This window comes from Necator americanus, chromosome I (genome assembly GCF_031761385.1).
Source record: "Necator americanus strain Aroian chromosome I, whole genome shotgun sequence".
Taxonomy (NCBI): Eukaryota; Metazoa; Nematoda; class Chromadorea; order Rhabditida; family Ancylostomatidae; genus Necator; species Necator americanus.
This window is the reverse complement of record NC_087371.1, coordinates 17,789,491-17,807,328: the sequence shown is the minus strand read 5'-3', so window position 1 is coordinate 17,807,328 and position 17,838 is coordinate 17,789,491. Positions and strand designations below refer to the sequence as shown.

General features: G+C 42.7%; 2 protein-coding genes across 3 annotated transcripts; one reads left to right on the top strand and one right to left on the bottom strand.

Moving 5' to 3' along the window:
- Positions 1-11: 11 nt before the first annotated feature.
- RB195_005982 (uncharacterized protein) lies at positions 12-3,101 on the bottom strand (the record flags this gene model as incomplete). 2 transcript variants are annotated; one of them, XM_064178816.1, is made up of 12 exons in its annotated part: positions 12-125; positions 512-587; positions 669-826; positions 927-1,010; positions 1,080-1,166; positions 1,224-1,312; positions 1,381-1,459; positions 1,601-1,646; positions 1,733-1,871; positions 1,937-2,095; positions 2,659-2,821; positions 3,090-3,101. In XM_064178816.1, 12 exons carry the CDS (start codon positions 3,099-3,101, stop codon positions 12-14), a joined length of 1,206 nt encoding a protein of 401 aa, XP_064035825.1. The 2 variants fall into 2 exon arrangements, with proteins under 2 accessions (XP_064035825.1, XP_013295862.2); XM_013440408.2 differs by lacking the exons at positions 2,659-2,821; positions 3,090-3,101 and having other exon boundaries at positions 1,937-2,093.
- A 2,181-nt stretch (positions 3,102-5,282) lies between these two features.
- Positions 5,283-15,323, top strand: RB195_005981 (uncharacterized protein; the record flags this gene model as incomplete). The annotated part of the gene is made up of 21 exons (XM_064178815.1): positions 5,283-5,365; positions 6,130-6,314; positions 8,426-8,523; positions 8,583-8,648; positions 9,149-9,211; positions 9,274-9,452; positions 9,514-9,645; positions 9,855-9,987; positions 10,053-10,188; positions 10,684-10,859; positions 11,168-11,324; positions 11,396-11,520; positions 11,792-11,950; positions 12,124-12,291; positions 13,418-13,534; positions 13,594-13,754; positions 13,804-13,922; positions 13,982-14,155; positions 14,358-14,421; positions 14,962-15,119; positions 15,184-15,323. 21 exons carry the CDS (start codon positions 5,283-5,285, stop codon positions 15,321-15,323), a joined length of 2,793 nt encoding a protein of 930 aa, XP_064035824.1.
- Between the last annotated feature and the right edge of the window lie 2,515 nt (positions 15,324-17,838).

The window sequence follows — 17,838 nt, the reverse complement described above, 5'->3', positions numbered from 1 at the left end:
CATTGTGCTCATCATAAATTAACACCGAACAACCTGATGGTGCCATCATCAAAACAGCTCGCCAGTAACCATTTGTCAGACGATTCCTCCAACGTCGTGACTGGACTCCATGCAACACAGTTCACCTAAAACATGCATTATGCACATGCAATTTTTACAGTTATCTCACTCCTTGCCCGTTCCGAAAGAAAAAAGGCATTGCAAAAGGGACATCGGTTCTGGAAAGGCAAAATGTAATGGATGTCTTGCACCACCCATTAGATATCTGATAGAATCCAATCCAAGTCCAGAATCTACTGAGATTTCAAAGTTGCTCCAGGTATACCTTCGGAACTGCCAAGGATGATATAAGTACAAGCAAAAACAGGTAAAGCTAGAAATCCACGAAATCATCTTAATTGAGCACTTTCAAATTAGATCAGCGAAGTAAATACTTGAGGAGTGGGTACATTCGGACTAGATCAACGAATAAATTCAAATGCTAAAATGCTGTTTTATCGCTGAAACATACCTCATTTCCATCCGTATCTATTGTCGAGATTTGTACCAAGTGTTCATCATCACCGTGGCCTTCAATTCGGAAGAATCTAATAATGGAAAATGACTTGCCGTTTGCTGGAGAAACAAACCGACAAAAAAAGAAACTGAAAACTACAGACAAGTCGCACCTAATCATTCCATCTCCACCACCAGTAGCAATGAGACCTGTAGCGGTATGCCATGAAACAGTATACAAAGGCAACTGTGATTCCTCGACAACATACTTTGCAACTGATCGCCATTTGTCATTGGAAACAGGTTCATTTGGAGAACATCTTTTCCATAACTGAAAGCATACGATAAAACCAAAAGTAGAAAAAGAACAACACATATGATTAGATCACAAGAACTCGGAAAAGCAGAGGAAAAGACGCACGACGACGCACCTGTACGACGCGATCCTCTCCAACAGTTATGAATCGTTCACCTTCGGAGTCAAAAGTTGCACACCATACTGTACCATTGTGTGCCTGTAGATGAAAAACGACGATAGACTAGATCTTGAATTGCTCGTGCATAACTTTTGCGTAAATACCAACGTCAGGGATTTTTTGCTGGGTTATCCAATCTTCACCGTCATATTTGTAAAATACTACAGAATAGTCATAACTGCATGAGACCAGTACCTATAAATCAGCCTAATGATCAAAGAAATCAGTGCAACAAGTTAGTCAAAACCCTACTTCTCCAGAAGGATGCCACGCGACAAATTTGACATCCTGGGTGTGTTGCAATAGAAGTGAGTCCAATTGAAAATCTTCATCCTCATCCACTGTGAAAATTAATTCTATTTACTAGGAACTACCCGTTAAGAGGACCGACGTGGAAAGAAAAACTCACATTGCCATACCCACACACTTTTATCACGACTACATGTGGCCAAAAACTCGTCATTTGGTGAGAATGCACAACATTTCACCTGGAAAAGACAAGTAAATGGAAAACTAGATCAGTACTCTGAAATTCAAACAAAATCGATCAAATAGTTCCTATGAATAAAGAAAAAACTTTGTCCTTGACATCTTCAGCATGTGTCAGTGAAAGCAAGCTAATGGCATACCTCGCTTTCGTGACCCTCCAACTTGTTCGACTCCGAGAACTCGCCACTAAAGTGTGGTTCTAGTTATTAATAGAGAAAGTAACCAATGATGAAACCGACATCTTCAGAAATATATAGAGGTGAAGTACTCACTCGTGCAAACTATAGATGACAATCGTTGCATCAAAACTCCCCGATGCTAAATAACGACCACAATGAGAAAACTCCACGCACCGAACAGTCCTAGAATGGCTGTCGTCCAGTGATGTGCAACATTCCAAATACGGTTTATCTGAAATCGAAAAGAGAGAATAAAAAAGATGTTGAAGATGATATGAACTTTCTACTAGAACTCACTAGGAACTTTCTTCCAAATTCGAACCGTTTTGTCATCTCCACAACTGGCCAAAAGTGTGCCGCTATAGTTCCATCTGACCATCCAAACTCTACTCCCAGTAGTACCCTCTACAGCCGAGTTTACTCGAACTACGGACAAATCCTCCACTTTGGACATCTCTGATCAAACAAATACTAGTAGCAATCCTCCATGAACAACCACAACTGGTTACATATTCACAAACGAGAACTCTGTCTAGGATTGCAAATGAAAAAACCAAAGCGAATTTATCAAAATAATCAGGGAACTACACCAAAGTCGTAACATTGCGGCTGTCCTGTGTGGGCGCAGGCGACACTCTTTGGGACGCGTAAATATGAATACCCTTCCGAAGGAGTAGGTAACCTACTTTGGTGAGTGATCGCCTAGACCCTAGAAGCTTCCGGCAAGAAAAGGTTGTCAAGGAAGAAAAGTACAAAATGTCGCTTGTGGAGAAGCGTGGTATCCAAGGTTTTACCATCATCGGGATTTCCCGACTCAGTGTACTGTGGTTGATTGCAGTTGGGTCTACTTGGTGCGCCCGATTCTGGCTGGATCTATTCTGGGTATCTTCTGGTCCCCCATGCAGTATCTGCAGTACCGAATCGAAAGAGACAGAAGACGCGCAATCATGCATACAACACCCATAGTTCCTTGAGAAGAAATTTGTCAATGGGGTGAGAATGAAGTGTATGTTTCTTACTTATTTCAGACTTCCAGCTGCAGACCGTGAAGATCCAGAGAAAGAATGCATTTTTCGGTTGATTCCTGCCGATAGCCTTGTACTTGAATGATCCTAGTTCGAGAAATTGCTGAATAAGAGTTACTTCAGCTGCAATAGTGATAGCACAGTAAGTAAAACCATTCTGAAACGTAAAACACTGTTTTTGGTGCAAAAACAAGAGAAACGCATTTCTGAGGATTCGGTGCTCGCAGCGTTTCAACCTGAGAGGGTTTTGAGGATTGGAATGGTCAGTAAGTTCACTTCTGAGCGTTGCAGGTCTGCACGGTCTGAACTTTGCTCTTTTCAACCTCGTCACCGGATCTTGCGACCTGCTTGGATCAATGTGATTCAGTTCACGATGTGATCTGTGGATTGTGTTCGGAGCCTCAGCAAAAGAAATTAGCGCCTACCTCGTACGCCATCGCTACGGCTGTCCGCTCTAACCGGGTCGAATGGCTAATTCACACCGCATAAGGCCGACGACAATTATGTACGCTGATTTATTTTAATTCGCTTCAAGAACACACCTCCATTTCCCCGGACGAACTTGGCCTTGCCAGTTTCCGACGCTCAGTTCCTCAAATCCGCTCAGCGAATCTTTTAACACGGCTAGTTCCTCGTAGACTTTTTTCTCGCGATCAACTCGCTAATACAGCGCCTCTTTCGCCATTCTGCTGTAGGACCTAAACACATAAAACGATAACCACTCTAGGCAAGTGTATTTATGGGTGGATACTGGAAACTCATTGAATTCCTGAATGAGATGGATACTCTCCTTTGTTTGTCTGCTTGTGTCTACCCACCCGTTCAAGTTGGTGAAAAGTAATTGCAAGTACAATGCCAACCTTCGTTGCAATTTTTTTTAGCACTTTTAGAAATGGAACAAATTTAGTTCAGTTCAAAAAACCTTCTAGTAAAGGTAGAAATTCGGATCGTGATTCCTTCCTCAGCAAATTTTCAGAATCTTTTACCATTTTGGTTGAACTTAGATCCATCTTATCTTGCTTGGCCTACGTCTGTCTGAAATTGAAAAAAACGAATTGAAGCGAATTCCAAGCTTTGAATTTCATTAATAGTTCACTTTCTCCGGACCTTAAAAAACAAGTATTTAGAGTCATTCACGGATAAATAGGATACTTCACCATATCCAAAAACGTCAAGCTATTGGGCTGTCACCGGATTCTCTCAAATAGGAACAAACTCAAGGATAGAAGCTTAAGTAACTCGTCATGCAACATTCTTAGCGAAACTTAGTTGGTGAGGATTTCCAGAATCTACAGCTAGATAGATCACCTCCATTTATACCTTTCTGTAAGCGACAATGATATGATCCTTAGTTCACCAACCTCCAGTTTTCATTTCTAAATCCACTGAACTTTAGTTTGACCGAAATCGATGCAATTTGTTGAAAAATATGCATAATTTCGCCTGAAAAATAGGATTGCTGTTTGTTTGCCAACTTTCTTCCTTTCTTCGCTTTGAAGCCAAAATTATTACCACCCCTCAGATGAATTGGGAGCTCGAGAATTCGGTTATTTTATCCGTTGTCTTTCCTTTTCTTCTTGTATTTCACTTCACTTCGTCAATATTTTTCGTTATCTTTGGATGTCCCGGTTGATTCGTCTCGAAGTTCAAGCTTCTGCAACTCAGCTATCTGTTATTAGTCACTGTAATAAAGTGGCATCTCTGGGCATCACATGTAGGTGCGGTTGTGATGCAAGGTTGTGCGAAACGTTTTTTTTTTTTTTTTGGAAACGAATAACTCATTCTCATTTTATTTCCTTCGTTGTTTTCACCAATACATTGTGTCGATATCCTTAATCTAATTCCGCCAATTCACGGACAAAAATGACCGCACACCATTATTTCTTATTAGATAATTGGAAGAAACACTTAGAGCTAACGAAAACAAAAATCCAGAACCTATGTGGAAACAGGAAGGACCAGAATGCACAAGTTCTCTGTGTGTAAGACGAAAACCAGCACTCATCATGATCAGCTGCTCCTTAGCTTCTTTCTTCTGATCCAGGACAGACATCAACTCGGATTGAACACTGTCGCCCAACCATTTCTGGCGATCCTTCTCATTCTGTGCCCATTTCCTGCTGATATGCTGACACAAATTACTGTAAATCTTTCAGGAAATCTTCGTTTCTCTGCGTATCAGACGATAATGGAGTTAAAGGTCTAAAGAGGGTCTAAGCAAAACCTTAGCGCAGAAGTTGTCCAAATTTCGAAAACGACTGTTTGTTCTTTTTCGGGATCCATTTAGAAATCTATTCTCGTCCCTGCTCTTTCGACAGAAATGTTTAAAACTCGTTCTTGGACACAGCTACCGGAGAAAGTGAAACCGCTCACGGGTTTTAGAGGAATATGTGGCTAAAGCAAATATTTTACTGCGGATTTTGACCCAGTAGGAATATCGCAACACGATCCACAATTATACGCAAATGCGTCACGCTACAGCTCATTATTGTGTTTAAATTTTTGTTGGGGTGAATAAAATAGTATTCTGTCTAGTCTTCTCTTTTTTCTCAGAAGCAATAATCATTTTCGAGAATTTGACAAGCCTAAAAAATATTCATCTAATTTATAGGTCGTCTATGATTCCGAGAAGAATCAAATGGGCACCACTGGAGAAGCCCTGGGCCGAGTTAGTGGCAAGATATTGCGTTTTTGTTGCAAGGTAAGGAATATGCACTATAATCTCCAGCATTTTCACCCATTCCCATACATCGGAAGAGTACTGAGCATATGCTGGTAATAAAACTAAACTTTTGAGATTAAATGAAATTCAGTCAAATTCGAGATCCGACAGCCGCACACCCGTGGAGAAAAAGATTTTCGACTTCTGCTTTCACATTTTTGTCAACCATAAAGCCCATTTCACAATTTAAAAACGACGGAAATGTTCCTCGCGCAATCTGAAAGTTTCCGGACTCTTCTTCTTTTTTTGCATTATTTTTTCTTCATGCTTGCTTGATATGGAGAGTGAGCTCGTTATAACCACATTTCGGTGCCCAAGACCTCCTTGTCACAACTGAAAATTTCTGAGGAGGAAGGTTTGGAAACCTCATACGGCATGGGTCATGGGGGTTGGCAGCATTACTTCAACACTCAAACCCTGAATCGTGCTTCTTTTCCTATTGTGTATTGGAAGAGATCTCTCCAATAACAAAAAGACCAATTGAGCTTGCGCAAGCGCAAGTTCTACGCTACTTTTTCGCGGTCAGTGAATCCTTGCTTGCTGCGGCATTAGATCGCACCGGTTGTTGACCATCGGACCAGTTCCAGCATATTAGCCACACACTAACGTTGAACTCCTACCAGAATCTAATCTTAACCGCATTAGGTAAAGATATAAAAGTGTGGCAGCAAATCCCACCTGGATTGTACATGTCTGAAAGAAGGTGGATCATAATCTATCTTATCGAGCACATTGATTTTCAGGCACCCATGGCCCTTCATTATCGTACCATGTATCCTGACAGTAGTCCTCTCATCTGGCATCTTTCTCAACTTCAAAATTGTTCGCGGTGTCTACTATCTCTATTCTCCCCTCGATGCGCGATGGAAATCCGAGGAGGCGGTGTTCGGAGAGCATTGGGCTTCCGATGATGATCATTTCTATCCAGGTGAGCATAGAAGTCACCTTAAATGAGATTTTGTTGAAAAAAAAAATCTTACAAGTCACAAACATTGGATGACAGCAGCGGAAGATGGAGTCAAGCGAATGTGAGTCGTTAGAAAACGATAACGGACGTAAGGAAAGAGATCGCAGAGGTTGTTTATTGGGTACATCAAGTAAACAGACAGAGGGCAGGGAGAGTTAGCCAGTCTACAGTGGTAGCATGCAATCGCACGTAGCAGAAGTAGTAGCAGGTCGCCACGATGACCAAGCTGAAAGCAAAGACTGCACGGAAATCTCAAGCTCACTTAACTCCTGAACCTACTGTAATTTCAATTTTGTTCTGCCGGTAGGTGACTGTCAATTAGCTTGTAAACAGTGACATCCTTCAAAGTATTTTACGGAATAGAAGACCCAGGCAACAATAAACAACCCTATAATGGGGTCAATGCTACCAGACTTGTGGTCTGCAATTGCGCAAGTGGCCGCGCTCGAATGGACGCTGTGGGCCCCTTCCTAGATCCATCCACTCTCCAAATGGCTGAGGGTCCCGCTACGGGCACAAACTCTGCAGCCATAGACCAATTGCATGAGCTGGTTTCGCTGAATAGAATATTTCTTTGTAGGAAATTTGTTACCATCTCAGCATCTTCGTCGCAGCTTCTTCAATCGCTACTAGCCATGTTCAATCGAGGTGACGTGACGCGTCTCTGCTGGGCAGACTCCTCCTCGGCTATTTAGTTCGGCCCGGTCTAAGCGGTCCGGTTGAGCAAATTTGGTGAACGCTATCTATATCAAAAAGGGAACCAGAGCATGTGTACATGTAACATACGGCCACAACTTGCTTCCGCTTATACACAATTCTCTACCCTTGGGTTGGGATGACCAGTGACGACAAGACAATTTATGCCCACCTATCCCATTCCCATTTTGTTACTGGTCTACTAGATATTCGCCGTCCCCTTTCGTAGCGTCGTTGGACATCTCCAGGCTAAATTGCCAGAAGTTTTCCAACATATCCTATCTTCTAGTGTTTTGTGCTAATGGAACATTCATTGCATAATATTTATTCACTTATTTCAGGTGTGCTAGTGTTGTAGTATAAGAGGAGACCGTATTTTGCCCGTGGGCAAACAAAAAACAATAAATGCCGCAGTTAGTTTGTTCCCAATGAAAACTGGCGAAATCCTTCTTGTAGCTCGTAAACAGGTTGTTCTCCTCCTACCGCATGTGAAAAGAGCTCCTATGAAGCCTATTTCCTTTATTCAGAACTCTTCGTACTATTCAACCAGTCTATGTCTATACTATCAATTTCGGTCATTCATTAATGTCTGTCATGACCTGAATTAGACATGGATGTTTTGATTACACAATTTGGTCTCTACTAACAAATGGACATTCGATTTCTGTCTCATTTTATTTTTATTTTCTTTTTGCTGGTTTCGACGTTTGACGGCTGTTCTTACAGTGCGTATGTGGTTATCTCACGGTCTCACAATGGTTTCTCAGGGTTGGCTGGAGATCACTTAAAGACAACATACCATGAATCTGATGTAGTGACCGCTGGACAAGCTAGAGATGGGGTTTTAAGTTGAGGGATCAGGGGTGGTTCGTCATGAAGGACTCCCGTTTTTCGCGACGATTTCAGTTGCAACGCGCCCCCCTTGTTCACGCGTGCCGGTGGCGCGGTCGGCCGGGGTCTCCTCGCGCCCTTTCGGTGAAACCAATGAATAGTTGAAAGAACGTTTAAATTCTCGTAGCTTTAGACCCTTTGGGCGGAACCACCCTGATCCCGCAATCTTCAAGCCCATCTCTTAGCTCTTCCCGCGGATTCCCACACCACGTCAGGTTCGTCAGGTTGCCTTTGAGCGTGACGCTACCGCACACAGTTGCAGTGATGAGGCAACGCACGGGACCTTAAATTTGTTAAGTACTGCACCGATTGCACTACACTCCTTATTTAACAGTGCATTAGGAAGTTGGAGGATAAAATATCGTTAAGCGGACATTCGGTTATTAGTTGCACATAGCTCTGCAGCTAAGAGCTATCTTGATTCATCGAGCAGAAAGGTCTTCTTAAATCCCTTGCGCCCAACTTTTGCAGGCTTTTCTTTCCAGGGAAGGATGTGCTGCGTCGTCGAGGTCTCTATTTAATTGTTCAAGCAAATGACAAAGGCAATGTGTTGAGGAAAGAATATGCCGCTCAATTTCTTGAGGTGGGTTTTGTGACCAACACAAACAGACCATCCACAACACCGTTTCTTGAACTCTTTAGACACTGAAATGGGTTACAACTGCAAGATTCATCTCATCGGAGGGGAAGCGTTTTTCGTATTCGGACGTTTGTCTCCATTTCCAGGCAAGAACAACTCTTATAACACTTTTGCATAGCTGTAAAATTTCCGTACTTTCCATACTTCTTACTAATTGTTGATGTCATCCTAATTTCCTGTGTACATATAAGGGCGATCATATGTACGGGTAAATATTATTTCCGATTTATAAACATTTGTAAGTTCGCGCAGATAATCATAAGAAAGACCATAAGGTGAACATGAGAACAACTCTATAATCAAAACAGACAACTAAAACCACGGAAAAAATTCCATTTGCATATCAAAGGCTTGCTGCCGAGGACAGACGGCTTTATAGGTGTTGAGGTCTTATCCTGAGGAAATTAGGGTGATATTACTTATTTTTAATACTATGATTACTATGAATAGTAACTGATAAATACTATTTTTAAAGAGGCTGTCGCTATTACTGACTTTATTATTTTACACTTTCCTATAATTGTGTTACCTGACTTCAACTGCTTGCTCCTACGTGTTCCTTTTAAAGAACGAGTGCTTCTCCAACACCCATGCGAAGCTGATCGCTGATGTCTACTCGAAAGGGGATCAGGTGCTTCCGCCGTATTTTCACGCTTCCTTTTGTAATTATAATATAGTCGAATCTGAATTCAGGATCATTTCAATATGACGTATCCGCTGTACTACACAAAATTTGCCACGGAACCCATCGACGTTTCTCGAACTCTCGGAGGCGTTGTCCTGAACGGCGATCGGGTAGTCACGTCAGCAAAGGCGTGGCTGGTGTTGTTTCAGCTGAAGCACCACCAGCCTACAATGGAAAAGCTGAGCGCGTGAGGATTTTGTCCTTGAGTCCACATCACAGCACTTATGAGGAAATTCTCGGCTTTTCAGAGATTTCGAAAATGCTGTGGTTCGAGCTGTAGAAGTTGGTGTAGTACCTGGACCGCTTCTGAATCTCTTCTACTTCCACTCGGACACTTTCGAGCAAGAACTTGCTAATGAGAATCGTCGACTCACCCCAATGTAATTGTTCCTCTTTCTTCAGAGAGGTTATCGTCGCCGTTGTGTGGTGCTCAACCAAACGGCGCGACTGCAGCAGACGAAGCTGCACTGCGCTCAACCAGTTGAACGCTTTTGGCAATGCGTATTTCTGGCACAACTTCCTTCCGCTCACCTCTTACAAAGATCGGTTTTTCTAAAGTTTATATTACGGTAAATTGTAGCTATTATAGGTTCTCAATCACGTTCTCAGTTCTCATACTGTTCTCCATCCTTTGCACCTTCAACTTGAAATGGATTCCTCTCCCACCAGGAGTGATTGCGCTCTCAAATGATACGCGCGTCAAAATTCCCGTCGTAGATTGGGTTAGACAGGAAGACAATGATTTTTTTGAATGAACAATCAGCTGGAAGGAAAACAAATGTTTTAGGCGCTCAGTAAACCGTTTATGGGAGTGATTGGTGTCGTGTCCGCGCTGATGGCCATCATCTCTTCCACAGGTCTACTTTTGTTAGCCGGAGTGATATTTGTAGATATGTGCACTGTTATGCCCTTCCTAAGTTTGAGTAAGTTTCCGCTTCTCATCTTAAAGTACAGTTTTTTAAACTGTTTATAGTCGGGTCAAAACGACTTGAAGCTCGGTGCAATTGCGTAAAAAATTGAAATCGAGGCCTGTGCAGTGTACTAAGTACGATCTCAGAGTTTGGGAAGAAGGAGATATGAGTTCGATAGGATATGCATGCGATATGCGATGAAATCGATGGGATATCAAAATCTCCTTTGATAAAGATAAGGTTGTCGAAACGTCAGGCCACAAATCGAATTTAAAAAAAAACGAGACTGTTTAAAAAAAACTTGTTCGCGCAACGAGAAAACATGAAGCGGGGCCCTCGCTCTCCCCACTCGCACTCAGCGCTGCAGTCCGAGTCGCTCGCTAACGCCACCTTAACAGCGCCGCTTTGAGCGCAGCAGCTGCACCGAGCTCTAGGTGTTTTGATCCGACTATAAACAATATCTGCTGTCGAAGAAGGAAGTTTTTTGATGACTCAATTTCCATTAAGCTATCGGCATCGACGACTCTTTTCTGATGTTGGCGGCATGGCACGAGACTCCCCGCCATCTTCCCGTCGTTGATCGTATTCGAATATCAATGAAACACGCGGCCGTATCCATCAGTATTACCACTTTAACGGATGCTCTAGCGTTTCTCATCGGTGCAATTGCCCCGCTGCCAGCGGTTCGTTTTTGAAGGCATCACCCCACGAATCTGAGGTGGCATAGGTTTCAGGTGGGTAAGGCCTATATACAGGGTCGTAAACTGTGGGGAGACTCTCTGTACCAGTGTAAACGGACGACATCGGAACGCTGGCCGTCGAAGAAAAACAGTTCCGGGGTCGTCCGTTTACAGTGGTAGAGGGAGAAATGTACGGAATCTTTCCCACAATCCCGTATAGGCATTACCCGCCTGAAACCCGTACCACCCCAGATTCGTGAGGTGATGCCTTTAAGGGATTCCTGGGCAATAGTGCAGAAAATATTTTTCAGGTGAAATATTTCTGCTTCTATTCCTGTGCAGCTATAATCTTCATTTTTCTCTACTGTTTATCGATCTTCGTTGCTTTCTTATCATTGCAAGGAAGGCTTGAAGCTCAAAGTCTCAACTCGCTCCTTATGAGTCCTGTGAAGGATTTAGCACGGCCTGGTAAGTAAGCAGAGGGAACATGTAGTATTGATATAGTAAAATTGGAGAAATAACAGTGAAAGTTGTCTCAGAAAAGTTAACAATGCGCGACCTTGCTTTCCATATGGGATCCGTGGTCGATGATGTGCTGGAAGTTGATTGTATGAACAACAACGACGCTAAACATGAATCCAACTATGCGCAAGAAAAATCCAAGGTAATTCGACGGTGAGCATCCTCAAGCTCCGCTTCACTGCTGTGGTGTAGCAGCATTTTGAATCTTTTTTTTTTCAATGTACACGTGGTACAAAATTGCTAGCAAGCTTTATTACAAGAAAAAGAGACGCGACATCTGCTTAAGTTTGAAGAATCGCTCATGGAATCTTTCGCGTGTTTTTAAAATTAGCTTGTGAACGCGGACTTGTTATTTTGAGAGGGGGAAATATCAAAACCTGCAGTTAAGATTGTTATGACCTGCTTTTTTGCAGGAAGTCGTGGACGCACGCATGTGGTATCAACGATTCTTCGAAGACTATTATGCATCATTTATCACATCGAAATGGATGGTTGTGTTCTCTGCACTTCTTTTCGGATGCTATGTTGCCGCGGCAACTATTGGGTCTCAACAGGTCGTTGTTGGATTTGATGTAAGCACCTCATGGTTTCCTTCAACTACTTACCTTGACTCAAAGCTTAGTCAGCTCAAAAAATGAATTAGCAGATTTATGATAGCATGGTTGAGAATGGCAAGAAAACTTTGTACTCAACGAACACCCTGCCTGAACAACTTGTGTATCTGTCCATTAATATCATATTTAAGCTAATAAATATTGTGCTCGCCGAATCCAGACCGCGTCGTTTCCTCGAGTTGCGGAGGAAATTTTTCCCAGAAGATTTCTCGAGATTGGACGTAGCGGTGATGAAGCCCCCAAAAATGGAAGCGCCCAAAGAGCGTAAATTGTTCATGGAACTCCTGAAGAAATTCGAGGTACCTCAATTTATAACTGTTTGCATTTATTTACCTAACATCGGGGTATATTTTTGACAGTTGAACAGTTGGACAAATGAAAACAGAACTACTACGGCCACTGCAAATCTGTGGTGAACCAATAACAGTAAATATGGTAAACGACAGTGAAAAAGTTGAATGAGTGTCGATAGAAGGAGCCCTCGTCCACACTCGCAACAACCCACAAACTTGGAGATTGTCTAAAATCTATGTAGCTGGGTCAAAATGACATGAAGTTTAGTGCAGCTGCCTTCCAGCTGCGGTGGAAGTGGCGTGGTGGGACGCTTACATGACGCCAAGTTGTGCACTAACGGCTGCATACCGTGAATCTGGGGTGGTATTTCAGGTGGAATATCCGTATACGGGGTCGTAGATTTTGGAGACGGGGGTGGTTCCGCTCATCTCTCCCTGAATCACTGCAAGCAGCCAGCCGCTGAATGCTGTTTTGTACGATGGCTTCTATTGCAGCGCCCCACCCTTGCACGCGTCGCGTCCCTTACTGCCTATCGGGGCAGTCCGAATTGATTTTCGACGAATCGCAGGGCGGAGGCGGTACAAGGGATGGGGTGTTGCAATAGATGTGGTCGTACAGAACAGAATTCTGGAGGCGACTGTTTGGAGTGATACAGGGAGAGGTGAGCGGAACCACCCTAGTCTCCATAACCTACGACCCCGTACACGGATACTCCACCTGAAATCCGCACCATCTCAGATTCGTGGAATGCTGCCCTTAAAAAAAGTCTACTGACTCCTATAAAAGGATAAAGGATAACGCGTCTGGCGTTGATCAATCCGCTTGGGATGCACCCCCACGCTCACTTCAATTCAGAATCGTTTGAGGTTTACGAACCTGTAACTGGCCTATACAATGACTTGTGGGGGGCTTGCTGATGTGTCGAGTCAGTGTTTTTATCCTCCCAGACATGTCTGGTACCAATTTATCGACCCCGGGGGATGAAAGCCTTGCTGAGCGCTTGGGCGGATTCGAACCTCCGATCGATCATGCGAAAAGCGGATTCTCTAACCGCTACACTACACCCGTCCCTGACTCCGATATATACTGGATTCAAAACTGTTTATTTGTAGAATTTGCTTTTACATTCAGAACACTCCCTGTTCGGCTGGGCGGAACAGTACGGATTTCTGGTACTTTTCCTTCAAAACATACATGGAAAATTTGGGCTTTGGTGACGCATGGAAGAACGTTGAGGAAGATGAGGAGGTTGGTCAATGAGATGTAAAAAAATTGTTGATTTTTAACTTGCTGAATAATTATTCCAGAGCTTCGCTGAGAACTTACGAGGATTTTTATTGGCGAATGACAAATTCTCATACGATATCCTCAGATATGGCAATGGCAGCGCCAAAGCGTTTAGATTTGTAATTCGTCTGTCCAACGTTTCCACAGACGAGCTCATTTACCGCTGCGCCAACACTATGAGGTTGGTATTTAGTGCTCAACTTGCTCTCCCTAGATTCCTTTCAATTTAGAGGTATCTGTGATGACAATCCGCAGTACGGTCTCAGCACCTACACGCCTCTCTGGAATCTTGCTGATCAATACGAAATAATCTGGCCACAAACGATACAAGATCTCTACATATCGATCGGCAAGACGCAAATGTGTGCATTTTTCCTATGTAAAGTGGCATTTTCTATATTCTTTCAGCAGTAATGTTATGCGTGGCGACGCTCTTCATTCCGCAACCACTTTGCGCTCCGCTGATAGGAGTGTCGATCGCTTCTGTTGCTCTTGGAGTTCTTGGAATTATGCCGTTCTTGGGAGTGAACCTTGACGCCACGTCGATGATCACAATAGCGATGAGTGTCGGATTTTCTGTTGGTGCGTATGCCTATACTTCGAGTCTTTGAACTGAAATCTAGGGGACCCATCTGTTTTTGATTGGCTGCTCCATAAGCCCGTATCATCGGCACTTTGCTGTGCATAATCCTTTTTCGTTTTGTTAATGCATCAGTTGAGGGCTAGTTTATAGTGGGACTATAGGATTTCTAAGGCACAGGAAAAAGTCATTTCTTTTTTTCAGATTTTGCAGCGCATGTCTCTTACGCTTTTATGACGCAGAAGATTAGCGACAGTTCACAGCAAAAGTGAGTTCTTCAGTAGAATGTCATAGTGCTAGGTTTATATTCTTCAGTAGAAATTAGAAGAACAATTATATTAAATTATTTTCTCTTATTTTTAATCTTACAATTATACTCTAATATTTTATCTTATTAATTGTATTTCAAATTTTTAAATTATTTTTTTCTGGTTTTCTGTTGCTTGTTCTGCGGTAAATATGAAGTAAAAAGCCAGATATTAACAACAACTTTGTTACCATGAAGTCCATACATGAGCATCCTTTTATAGTTTCTGCCAAGGTTTTTGTTCCCTCGAGCGTCACATTGCGACAAAACAGAGCTATGCTAGCAAAAGCGCGAAGTGGTGGGTTTGTCCAAACGCCAGCTGGACGGAGTCGTACGCGCTTGCAGAGCTGGTGTAGTTTTGTGGTAGAGGACACTGGGTCCGTAGTAGAACCATAGCCGACGCCTACCTTCCTCGTATGTGAAGATCTCTGGGAAAAATAGATGTTATAAGTTGCAGATTCTAGCAATTTACCACAAATTATTATGGACTGCACATTTCAGCCCTGCCTTCTCTCGTCTTCAGGCCACACTTGGAACAGTTGGTTGGCCAATTACTCAGGCGTCCTTATCAGTGCTCCTTGGAATATCCTCCCTTACGTTCGTCGACAGCTATGTTGTACAGACGTGCTTCAAGACTGTAATACTCGTTATTGCGTTCGGTACGTCGAAATCAGGGAAGAATCCGCATTCTCTTCGAACGTTTAGTGCAATAGAGCATTTCAGGCACAGTCCATGCACTTCTGTTCCTTCCTCTTATTCTCATGCTCGCCCATAAAATCTATCTGGTTTTTGCTGCATCCCATCGACGATCTCATAGCAACGTCTCACCACAAAAGGAAATTGAAAATGAACTCAAATTTTGAATGTTTCTGTTGTTTGTTTGTTTACAATGTTGTCCTATTTATTATCTGTAAAGCATTAAGTCGAGTTTGAAGTTCTCATGCCTACGACTATTCATTACACCAATTCACATGCACTAACTGCTCAGGGTTGATGATGGGGCAAGTGAGTGAAGGCAATATCGACCGGTCCCACTGCGCCGTTGGTTTGAAGAAACTAATAACATCCAGATATGTCCTATTTCCATACGCTTTTGTTTCTGTAACCTACCCTCAGCCCTCACTCACCTTTTGCTTTCCTTAGCACGCAATAACTGTCCTTCATTCTTATGACAAAATATAGGTACATGGTGTTTCCAAATTAACATTGATATTTTAACGTCACTAACTCTTTTTAAGCTTGTCTAAGGCTCTAAATGTACGGATATCGATGCCTATTCCGTGTTTTCTCTCCACGCATATCATAATTTATAGCTTCTCTCTGGCGCAATCACTTCGAACTTCACCAACAAATAGTAAGAAGCAGGATTTGAGCACTTTTTGTGGCGCTTTCTCAAAGGCGTCGCCCCACGAACACGCGCTCCAATCGAACTCCTTGTACAAAATAGCGCGTCGGAACTCTCGAAGCCGTATCCTCCGGGCCGTTTTTTACGGCAATTAGGAAGAAATGAACGGAATCACCCCCCTCTCCATAATCTACTATCCCGTTTACGAATACTCCATATGAAATCCGTATCACCTCAGATTCGTGGGGTGATGCCTTTAAGCTCAGCTCAGAATCTCAACTTTGAGATGACACCCTTCAGTGTTTTTCTAATAATGTAATGCAATGTAGTGGTGCCGTGTTTTATTGATTTCGTTTTTCAAAGAGTTTCATTCGCAAACTAGCAATTTTCGGAAAATGCAGCAGACCGTAGCTATTCAAGAGAATTTCTCCGTTTTCCATGGAGATTCTCTCACTTCACTCATTTTTTTTAATCGAATTGAATGTTCAAATTTAGAATGTTTAATCAAGATCCGTGCCTTAAAAGACTGGACTTGCCTCACGAATACTAGAAATTCACCAAAATCCTCGTTGAAATGAAGAAGATCTTGTCAACGTCAAACGTTCCTATTGACGGTGATGTCTCGAAAGTGCTTTCCTCTATACTTCCTTCTTGGTGTTGGTAAGAAGGACAAGATTTCCTGACAAGATGAGCGACACTCCCTCTAAGGTGGAGAAGATGCGGCACTGCCAGCTACCCAGTGCTCATCGACTCTACTGTACATGGACTTCTGGTCGCTTCAATTTGAATCGTCTAGATTTTACTATGAGGAAGTGCTACAGATGTTCACACCTGAAAATAACTTGTAATTATTAATTAAAAATAATCTTGTCGATTGTCAGTGTGAAGCTAGGAATAATTTTAACCTATTGCAATATTCCGTCCTCCAGGCGGTTAGAGCGCTAAAATGCATAATGTAATGTAACGGGTTGTCCCATAAGTTTCTTTCTACTCTTGTCAACACTTTTAATCCACAGAAACCTGGATTCTAGGCTAAAAGAATCATCAGGCTAACACAGCGACAAGGACTTCTAATTATTCTGCTGACTACGCTTTTGACTATAATCTCTTTTTTGTTCTTGAATAAGAAATAAAAATATTGGAAAAGTAGGAAAGATACTTACTAGACAACCTAATAATTACTTTGCGAGCTTCAACTTGAAATTGGAGTAGATAAGAATTAGGTCTTCACGTCTGTTCAAATCGGTCACAGTCACGTCATAGGTAGTTCAAGCATATGATCTGGACTTTGAAAAGATCTTAGACGGCTATTTGTCTCTCCTCAAGATGATCTCATTGGAACCAGAACACAACGATGCTCCGGTTTACTTACCTCAGTTCACCTGTGAAATTAGAATAACTTTGTGGGAAATATTCACATTGATTTTCTCTTGCAACTATCTATTAAAAGTGGGATTTCAGCGAAAGGAAGGTCTTCAGACATCTGGAAGTAATTACGCTGTTGTGGGCTCTCATTGTGTGAGCATCAAAAGGCTTCGAGGAAAACGCCATCTTTCCTCGACATAATCGATTATGACTATTCTTGCCCTTTCTAACTCATCTCTTGCTTCGTCCGGATGGTCAGCATACTGTACTGGTCGAACTGGTGTGAATATTGTGTCTTGTCCAATTTAAAGGCATCACCCCACGAATCTGAGGTGGTGCAGATTTCAGGTGGAGTATTCGTATACGGGATGGGAGACTACGGAGAGGGAGGTGATTCCGTCCATTTCTTCCTAATTGCCGTAAAAAACGGCCCGGAAGATACGGCTTCATTCGTTTTGGCGCACCATTTTGTACAAGAGGTTCGATTGGAGCGCGCCAGTCTTGTGCCACGCCGCATCTTCCGGGCCGTTTTTTACGGCAATTAACAAGACATGGACGGAATCACCCCCCTCTCCGTAGTCTCCCATCCCGTATACGAATACTCCATCTGAAATCTGCACCACCTCAGATTCGTGGGGTGATGCCTTTAAGTACTGCGCAATGACCAC